Below are 11,351 nucleotides of genomic sequence, written 5' to 3'. Positions count from 1 at the left end.
ATATTGAAAATTATTCTCGTTCGTCCTATTATTTATTTATTTTTTTTGTTTTTAATCATAATTGGTTTATTTTTTTTAATTTTATTTTTTTAACCAAAAGGTCATACCATGGATTGAGAATGCACCAAATTTTAACAGTGAAAGAAATATTCTGTTATTCCTTGAATAGTTTGGTTGACCCATATGGGTATCCATTTAATTAACTGTAACAGTTACTAAAACCAAAATTAGCACTTCTTAGGCTACATATCTTAAAATGATATAAGAAAAGAAAAGCAAAGAAAAGAACTTAAAAGTAACTTTTGATAAATTCTTAAAATTATTGGTTTTATTATTTGTTTAAGAATCATACATGGATTAGGTAAAATCTTCAAAAAATTATTAAAATGATTTATATAATACTGAAGGTCTTAACAATAAAATAATAACCAACGTTAAAAGTATGCCTTTTTTGAGTATATTAAGGTGCTGGTTAATTGCATTTTATTATATATTTGTTTATGTCAAGTGTGAACTATTAATATTAATCTGGCATTGACCAAGATACATATCAATTTTGGTTAGACTTTTAATGGATTCTTGCATTCTTAATTCATTCATTTTGATGATCAAAAAAAAAAAAAAAAAAAATCATTTTGGACATAAGTTTAATTTAAATATTCTGTTCGTCCACATTGTTTTATCCTTACATATCATCATTAAATGGTGAATATTTCGTTGAAAATACGTATATCATATTTATTAATTGGCTTGGAATGTATTGGTAAGGAAAATTTACTCCAACGAGGCAGTTTGTTATTATTCCACTACCATCTCTCTTTCCCCACTTGTCGATATTGTTTTGATCGCCGTTTTATTTTCTCTTTTGTTGTTTCACCAATCGTTGCAACAAATGAAGTATGCAAACTTCCAAATATTCTAATTATGCATTCTATAATTTTACAAATATTAATCATTCTTAATTGAATTAAAAACGTGCTTATGACGATTAAATGTTTATAAATAGTAAGATATATTCATGGTAAATGCATTTTGTTTTTTTGTTTTTTTGGTTTTTCCTCGAAAGAACGGAAAGTACATTTGGAAAAAACATATGCTTGCTAGACACTTCATCAGGTCAAGTTCAAATTGGTAGATGTTAATTAGTATATATATTATCTCTTTCAAATATTAAAATAAAAAACAGCATATATGACCCTAATGGATATATATCTTGAACCAAGAGTACACCTCCCCATGAAAAATTTAATTTACGATTGGAAAAATGATAAAAGAATTCCCCACCTGTACAGATCGAAGAGTAACTTTCTGATTAAATGTTTTAAATGAGACAGAGATTTTCTTGAGAGGCTATCCATTTGGTGTATAGCACGTGGGGGGGACTAAAGAATCTGCAAAATAAACTAAATGAAGAATACAGAGAGAAAGCATGGCGCTATATACAATAATATTGCTGTGCATGGCTTAGAAATTAACAATTTACAAATTAAAATTGTGGCTATAGAGAAGTACTTCCCTATATGTATGAGAAGGGACAAAAGGAATGTCTCTCTGACTGATCATATGTATCATATTTTTCCAATTCTTCTTGGCAAAAGAAATTATATGATATCTTTGTTTTAGAAACAAAAATTTGATGAATTAGAATTTCAACACATTTATATTCCTTTTCTTTCTTTCTTTTAACACTTTAATATATGGTAGAATACATCAAAGTATTGAATAAAACGCATAAATATTAAAAAAAATTTTAAAAAATGCATGCCACTGATGACCCTTTTAAACATAGAAATAAATAATCTCCAATGTGAAATATATCCTAATTAACTAATTATTTTCATCACGAAGGCACACATAAAACCTAGATCTCAGCTTTTTGACTAAAAAGAGAATTGTATATATCAATACAGAGAATGGGAAGCCCCTCTTTTTTTTCCTTCACATTCATAATTTTCTCTGCACTCTCTCTCTGCAGAATGGCCAATAAAGTGTCATGGATATGTGACGTTTACTCTTGGACCCTGATGGACAGCTGCCCAAGAGGATAAACTTTCAGCTCTAATTCAGATATTACCTTCAATATATTTATATTCAATATATATAATATATGCATATGTGTCATTTGACTAAACCCACTTGTCATTCGTATGGAAATCAGATTTTTGATCACAAAAATCTAAAACCTAGCTTGGTCATGAAAACCCGATTTTTGATCATATCTAAGGCTCTCCTCTCTTCTGACTTCTGAGTAAAATTTGAGATGTTCAAAAAGGCCATGAAGAAGAAGCACTTAAATTGATTACCACACACCGAAAAAACCTTTTTGAGAAAAACACTTCCACCTACCATAGTTTTCTTTTTTCTATAAATATATAATGTTCTAAGTCTAATCCATCATATCAGATAACTATAATCCAGTAATTAACATGCCAAAAAAATATATATATAAACCCCTAAAAGCAAGAGATACACAATACCCCCACCAAGAAAAATATTGAGGGAGAATATATTAAGTAACTAATAAAATTTGTGGTTAGAAACCAATTATCAAAGACTAATAATCATCTCTTTTTATTACCAAACTGAAAGGGGGGGAAGCAAAGACAAAAGAAAGCTTTTAAATAATATACATTTGAGAACACCAAGAGCATTGTTCTCATTGTTCCAAATATCTCTCTATTCTACTTCTTACCAATTAATCTCTCTCTGCTGCTTCAAAATACAACAAAATGGAAGATTGATGGAAATTCAAATTCCTCCACCCAATATTTATAAAATATTTCTTTTTTTTTTTTTTCTTTTTTTTTTTTTTTTTTTACCTGTTTCTAATTTAGTAAGGTGGTCTTCCATGAGTCCAAGCATAAGCCTCATGCCCCAGCTGACCACCATTAGGTACCATGTTTGGTGGCATGTAAACAGGCAGTGCAGATGGATCAGGCAATCCACCCTGCAATTGTCCCCCTCCACTTCCTCCGATACCAGGCGGCGAACCTCCACCACCACCGCCTCCACCGCCGTGGCCACCGCTACCAGCTTCATCATCTTCCTCAAGAGGCAATCTCTCATATGTAGCATTAGCAAAAGTTGCAGCTATCACCATAACTGGTCCAGCTGCAACAAGTGATCCAACCACACTTCCTCCAACTACCTGTCCTTGACCACCTGCCAGGTACACCGTGAGCCCCGTCGATCCAGGAGGCGCGGGTCCCGGCAGGAATGCTCCGGTCAACGACAGAATCTCGAACCTCCCATGGAGTGCTACCACAGCTCCCGGAGCCGCAGGTTGTCTGAGGGTTACGTTGGCAACCGAGCCACTCCCACTCAGCACGCAAACCCCTCTCTGGCGGCGGCGGGCGAACTGAGCTACGCTCTCTGCGACGTCGGCTCCACCGGCGACTTCCATGACGTGGCTTCGGAGTGCGTTTGGACTGTCTCGGGTTACGAAGATGGGAGGTTTGGGTTTGTTTTTGGATCCGGGTGGTCGGCCTCTTGGTCTCCTGTTCCCAATCTCGACTGCTCCTTCTTTAGGTTCGTCGCCTTGCTCTCTATCGTCTTCTTCGTCGGCTCTACCGCCTCCGCCGCTACTCCGGCCGCCGCTGCTTTCGTTGATAGAGAGGTCATGTTTGTTGAGAACAGGTGAATTCGCTGCCGGGTCCATTCCCGGCAGCCCCACCTGATTGGTCCACCACGGATTAGCCAGATTTAGCTATTTAGATGTCAAAATTCAATGAACAAAGATCAAAGATACAAGGGAAAGTGGAAAAGAACTATTAACAGCTCTCAATTTTGGTGTTTGGGGTGCTTGCTACAGATTATATATGAAATTGATCTCCATATACAGCTAAGCAAGAAAGCCCAAAAAAAAAAAAAAGAAAAAAAGAAAAGCCTCCAAATATGACTGACCTAATTATGTAACTTTTGTTCTTTTTGTTTTTTTTTTTTTTGGGGTCAGAGTCAGAGAGAGACAGAGAAAAAAGGAAAGAGAGTAGAAGTTGAACAGAAAAGTCTGAGAAATTGAACTTTGTGGGAGCAAGATCGATGATGACGCAGAGAGAATTAGATTCAAATTTTTCTTGATGGAAACCCAATAAAGAAGAAGAAGAAGAATTAAGAGGTTATTGAGAATGAATCTGAAAGATTGGATCAAAGAGGCATAGAGACTTGAGAAATTTCCAGTGGACCGAATATGGAACAAGATGCAAAAACCCTTCGTTGATAGAATCAATCACAGAGAGAAAGAAAGAGAAAATAGAGAAAAGAGAGGAGAAAGAAAGAGAGAGGGAGAGAGAGAGAGAGAGAGAGAGAGAGAGAATATAAACCAAAGCACAGAAAGATTGAAAAGAAATTTGACACTATATACATACATATATATATATATATATATATAATAAGTAATTCCAAACAGAACAAGGAACAACAGTTGTTTTAGCCTTGTTGTGATTTGGGGAGCTAAGAATTTTTTTTTCTTGTTTTTTTTTTTTTTTTTTTAAAAAAACGTTTCTAAATTTATTTTTGCTAGTCTTTATATATAGTAAGTATTTATAATTATTATTATTATTTTTTTAATATTTTGAGAGAGGGTCTTGGAAATTAGGGTTTCGTGGGGTCGCGTGAGCGTGGGCAGGTGGGGGGAGCACGTACTTTTCTCGGGCCCCAACGTATCAACGTATGTGTATGTGTGTTTGTGTTTCTGTGTTCTCTGTCTCGCAAAGGCAAATAAATTATAAAAAGAAAAAAAGAAAAAAATTATTATGTCTCCGTTGATGTGGAATGGCAACTTAATTGGTTGTTTACAAATATTTACTTTTTCAAATTACAATTTTTAGAATAAAACATAAATAATAATTAAATATAACTAATAAATACACTACTTTAATGAGCAATAGTTTCAAGAACAATCATAGCACCACATGTTTTTTTTTTCTTTTTTTTGGTAAATGCATTACATGTTAATTATACTATTAGTGGTAATAATAAAATTCATAAATAAAATTTGAAATGTTGGAGGACCTCTAATCTTAAACGGTGTATTTATTTGTATTGATCAAATCAAATAATGATGACATCTAAATCACTACTTTTTTAATCAGTTCAAATTCCTTGTTAATACATTTGTTAGCACATAAACATTGTTGCTGCTAGTTGATTATGGGTTTTTCATATATTTCCTTTCTAGTTTTTCATTCATAATCATTTGAATCTATTCCCTGCACTTTTGGCTTGGTGTCAAGCAGTCTTTTCTATTGACTGCAAAAACCATGTTTAAACTTGTGCATTAATTAAATACCAAAATTAAAGATGGTAATCACTTTTTTTTTATGATGGATGATTAATTAAATTCATACAATTAATCTATAATATGTTTCCCTAAGCAGGTACTAGAAACAACTGATGAAATTACTGTCCCCTTAAAGGAATTGATATGGAGTGGGTTGAAGTTACTGGACCCCAACCTTGGTTAGAAGCAAGTTATGGGACTTTCAAAAAGAAGGGTGAAAAAAAAAATAGTAATAATAATAATAATAAAGACTAATATCTTTACGAAGCAAAAAGCTTCAATGAATGGAAATTAATTGGCAAATTAAATTATTACTTTTCGATATCTTAATAATTATAAGGAGTACTTATGGTATCTGAAAAGAAAAGGGACTGTAGCTAAAGGTGATGTTTTCTAGTATTAATTGGTGGTGGTGGTAAACTAGTAGCAATCTAGAATTAGGTGCCAAATGATATATATTTTGGGTAGTTAGTGGTTGTAATTAAACATGGGACTGTAAGCAACAAGGTTGGAATGGAACATTGTTTTTCGTTTCTTTTTTATTTTTGTTTTTGTTTTTGTTTTTTGGGGTAATGAGAACATTGGTTATATGTATTCTCCATCATATATAAAATATATGATTTGGACAATGGACTTGTATAGTCGCATATACTTTGGAAGGATTTAATGTGCTGCACATGACCTGCAACTTGATGTTTTATATTTAATTAATGATACCCCTTGAGAACCAAGAGATATAAATTACATTTTATTATATGGTAAGCAATAGTAATTTTTTTGATAAAGTAAAGACAATATTTTTAATGATACTCAAATTCATATGGAAATCATAGAAATAGAAATATTGAAACAGTTGTAGAAATCGTTTTTTGTCGGTACGTAGAAATTTTTCATTAATATAGATAGAGAAATATGAACAATAATTGTGTTTTAATATAAGTAATTGGTATTTATCTATAAAATTCCTTACCGACTTACTGTTTATTTTGTCTCGAGCTTTTTATTTATTTATTATTATTTGAAAAATATATTGTCTCGAGTTACTGTTGGTTCATGGGTGCAATGTATATTACATTGTTTTGTTTTCTAACTCATTAATTAATATTTTGTCATAAATTCATAGATTCTACCAATGAAATAAATACTAATAGAATATATAGGATGAGTGATACTTATAGGACCACAACTTAATTGACTTCAAAACTCTGCGTGTGTGTGTGTGTGTGTGTGTGTGTGTGTTTTTTTTTTTTTTTTTTTTTTTGGGGGGGGGGGGGGGCATGTTCAAAACTATGAGTTAATAATCATCATTAATTTTTTTTTTAATATCACTAAAAATGAAATAATACCAGAGATACTGTGTAATCTGTTAAATTATCTTAAAATGAGAAAAGAAAAAATCCATAGCATTATAGTATATTATATATCCATATAAATGTTATGTATGTACATATTTTAATTGTTAGAAATATTATTTAATAATTATAATAGAAAACATGATGAAATGGTAAATGTTAACTAGTGTGACACTCATAACATATATTACCTGTGTATGTTCTCAACATAACTTGGAAGATAGTTGTGAGAACGGGACTTATATATAGCTATTGCATTTTGTAACTAATTATGTGTGATTGATATACTAAATCATAACTTATGACAACACCATACATTACACTCCACTTACTATTCATATTGCAAACTGAACACATAAGGTGTTGCCAAAATTACAACCTGCAAATATTGGCAATATGTAAAAAGAACTTTGTACATGATTCCAAAGTTAAAAATCTGCAAATTTATCAGTCTTTTTTGGGGAACATATTAATTAATATTTTAATCTTCAATGTCCTACCACAAGATGGGCTACCTACCCATTAGAATTTTTTAAAGAAACTTAAATAGAGTTTCTAAGAGATTATATATGTTCGTAATAAATATATATATATATATATATAAATATAGATATATGTATGAAGGCTTAGTGTCAACGGAAACCCAACAAAGTTACAAAAATAGAAGGATCACTAACACAGAGGCTGATCATGTTTATCTTTGCATCACCATTATTGTTGATTTGTCTTCCACAATTATTGTTGAAGTTATTGAATCTATCTCTCTTCTCCCCTACAACCTACGCTCAAATGCACATATATATATATACACCGCTACTCAACTTCAATGTTTCATTAATTATATTGTTTATAAATTATAACAGCATAATTAATAGGCTAATAGACAAGCTAATTATAAAATTTAGACTATTTTTTTATAGCATCCAATCCTTTTTGGATGTTTATAGAATCCTTTTGTTAGATAGAATATAGATGGCTTAATTGACTGGTTAACGGACCACTATTATGTTGCTTTCTTCACATCTCTTAATCAATCAATATTATTGCTTCTGTTCATTGATGACAAAATTTTCAACCCATTACGTGAAAGCCAGAAAAGGGCTTATAGCAATTTCTAACTTTTCTCAATATATTTGAACTTCATAAATGTCAACCCTGTTATATAGCAGGTAAAATTAAAATGTACATTAATTTTACATCCATTATTGTTTTTTCCTTGGTGAATATCTTTTACTAAGCAAATGAATTAACCAAGTCATATCGATTGTTTTGTTTCTATACGTTAAAGATACAGGAAAAGCAACTAGTCAAATTCACGGATAGATTAGTACATTTATTTGCTAATCCGTCCTCATTTCTAAATAATTTAGTGATGACATTTTATTTAATTTCAGATCCGTACATCCATCGCCCTTAAAGCCTATGGTTAAAATAATTGAATAGTTTCTTCTATATTCTCTTCCTTTAGAGCATCCAAAATAGGCCATATAAAATAAATAGCATATTTTCAATAAAGAATATCTTTTTTTTATAAATAGTAAAATTTTGATTTGCATTCCAGCAATACTTCTTTTATTCTTCTTTTCTCTAAAAATGTTTATTGTTCTACTTATATTTACTCTTTTTTTTTTCATATAAATTATCTTTCAAATATTATATAGTGACATGAGAATTTATGCTATATTGAATTCAATTAATATGATATTGTAATAAATAATAGATTTGGTTCTCTGCATTTACATTTAGAGAGTCAAAACTACTTTTTTATAATAAAAAATTCACATAATAATTTTTTTTAAATGTTAACTCTTTAAAATATAAACTATGATATAAATATAAAATCTTTAAGGGATGCTGAATTCTTTATTATTATTATTATTATTATTGTTGTTGTTGTTGTTGTCAAATAAAATTGACTCGGCAGATAAAACACTCACATTTATATTCAAAAGGTTATGGATTTGAATATCTAAGATGTAAGACCAATCTTTATAATTTGAAAGGTCATGAATTCAATATTTAAATTATCTTTATTATGGCTAGAGATCAAACTTCAATCACATTTGTAAAATCTACAAACTCATAAGCATTCTCTGTAGAAATTGGAAGCTTCAAGGTACAAAACTTCATATAAATATATACAAACTCATAGTTTTGATATGGTAAAGGGGACTTTGAAAAACTGCTTCCATATACATTAGATCTTATTTCATATCATTTCTATACATACTCATTTATGGATATATAGAGATCTAAGCTCACATAATATCAACATAATGGCTTCACCTATCTACCAAGAAGTAATGATTTTACCATCAAGATTTTTTAAAATTTATTATTTTATTACTTTAAAGATTGAGATTTGAAAATATATAAATAGTTATTTAAATCAACATAGGATTTATTTTGTCCAAATATAATTGTAGTATTTCACTTATAAATTCATATGATCGTTGATGCATTTTTAAATTTCGTTTTAAAGCAATATAAAAAAAATATCATGTAATATGATGTGAACCTCTCTGCTGAATATAGGGATATATTAATTGATATTCATAACATTACATTTGGTGATATAGTTGGTTAACTAATTATAATATCCCCTTCATTCATTATTTACAATACATATAGAACAGTGCTTCTTTTAATTCTTTATCCACACCAGGTCTATGATCTTTAAGAAATCGACTTCTGGTTCCCAAAAAAATTGATGCTCTTGGTTCAGTTTATTTATATATACTGTACTTACTACTTATTGATTAAACTCTTCCCGGTTTCACAAAATTAATTGTTTCTGGAGGAAGTAGGCAAAGATTCAGAGCTCAGAGACTTAATAAAGCTATGGCCTACCTTACAGCTCATATTTTTTGGCAAGTTTGTTTATATATGAATCTGTTTCCGTGGAGTGGTGGATAAGCCATAGCTATAATTTCATTTCAATTTTGATGTTCCAACTATTAATTGAACTCGACAAATTTTTGCCTCCTCTACATCAAATATTTCGCTGGATTTTCATATATGTATACAGAGAGTTAGTGGAAAAATTTTCAGGTTTGCGAACAAATTTCCAAGGATGTAAAATATGTCAAATCCGAAAATTAATGTTGATTTGGAAACGGCGAACAAATTTCCAAGGGTACGCAAATATGTCACATTGAAAAATTTGAGTTGATTGGAATCGGTGATAAATGCAACAACTTACAGGCAAAGCAAGAATATATATCGCTTGAAGCGAAAAAGAAAAAAAAAAAAATTGAATATATATGGCAGTCTTCTTCAAAGTCCCATCAAATTCATGGAAGTTGTCTGTTTTTTCAATATAAAGGTCCTCTTAATGATACCTTTTTTTTTTTTTTTGGCTAAAGTCCTCTTAATGATACCTTACATTGCAGTGAACCTGGAAGGATATTCAATCATATATAACCTATAGATTTAAATACATATTTTAGGGGTGGAAATTGATTTCAACAAAAAAGAAAAGGAAAAAAAAAAGACAAAGTTTAGGGGGTGACACTTTCTGGTGGGTAGGTCAACAATAAAATCCTTTTACCACATGGAACACTTAATATCTGTCAACTTGAAACGTATCTTTAGCTATTCCAGTGCGTGTGTTGGAATATTATTATAATTAAAATTTCTTTTAATATTCAGTTAATTTGTTAGTAGTTTTTCTAGTAAAAAGAAAATAAACTAAATGATTACCACATAATTCAAGAATAATCATGTCTTAAATAACGTTTATATTGTAGATGAGTAAAAATACTCTTATTAGGAGAAGATCCCCATTCATAATGTTCTTAATTTTAGTATTCAATCATGGAGTACGTATTTTTTTAACCTCTACAATTTCAGTAAAAAAGTAATATGACAAACCATATAAACTGGTGTGTAATTATGAATTAATTTGAAACACAGAATTTCTTTTGTTACTTGCATAATCATTCAATTATTATGACCCAAATCAAATACTCTAGAACCCCTTCGTCAATGAGACCATGATATTGTCGTCATTGAAGATGGAGAACCAGGACAAAATAGCATTTCTCCAGTAATTTAATGCAGATTTCAACATCCTAATCCTCTTTATCACCCTTTTTCTGGTTGCAGATATCTACTCCATCTCCATCTGTATAATCATTTGTATACATTAATAATGATATTATATGTATGCATACATAGCAAGGTGTCTCATTCAGTTTATCATAGTGGAACTTGGAGGATATTGATCTCTTTGCTGGTTTTTCACAAATTGTCTGCTTAAGTCCCTACATTTCTCATTAGATCCATCACCTATCCATACAGCCCATGAGTCCAAAATGTTCAGTAAAATACTTTTCCATGTTTGGCTAAGGATCATGAAACATCGGTCCCTATTAATCAGGTTTCATGATTGGGAAGTTTTCTGATAAAATAGGGTAATATCTACATTCCAAATTAGAGATAGAAACCCAGATGGGCCCCATTGTCTGGATTCCAACAATCATATTAAATGCCTAGGACCCAGACAGCAAATTGAGAGGCTGAGTTGTGCAGCATCAAAAACTTAGCCAAGTTAGCCCATGCCAATCTGCCCCCTCAAATAAGCATCTCTAATTCAGTGGCATCCCTGTAATATCAGCTTTCCAAAAGGAGGAAAATGAACAATATAAAAACATGTGAGAGTGTACACTGTACACTCTCACATGTGTTGGTGATTTCACATGCATAGTTGTGATTTAGAC

The 11,351-nt window shown here is 30.9% G+C and overlaps 1 protein-coding gene across 1 annotated transcript; it reads right to left on the bottom strand.

The window, feature by feature from the left end:
- Nucleotides 1-2,421: 2,421 nt before the first annotated feature.
- On the bottom strand, nt 2,422-4,346 carry LOC107422966 (AT-hook motif nuclear-localized protein 20). Its single transcript, XM_016032469.4, has one exon. The coding sequence runs from the start codon at nt 3,656-3,658 to the stop codon at nt 2,831-2,833; it is 828 nt and encodes a 275-aa protein (XP_015887955.2). The 5' UTR covers nt 3,659-4,346; the 3' UTR covers nt 2,422-2,830.
- Nucleotides 4,347-11,351: the final 7,005 nt, after the last annotated feature.

This window comes from Ziziphus jujuba, chromosome 3, assembly GCF_031755915.1.
Source record: "Ziziphus jujuba cultivar Dongzao chromosome 3, ASM3175591v1".
In the NCBI taxonomy this organism is placed as follows: Eukaryota; Viridiplantae; Streptophyta; class Magnoliopsida; order Rosales; family Rhamnaceae; genus Ziziphus; species Ziziphus jujuba.
The sequence above is the reverse complement of the archived record's forward strand: the minus strand, read 5'-3'. Positions and strand labels throughout refer to the sequence as shown.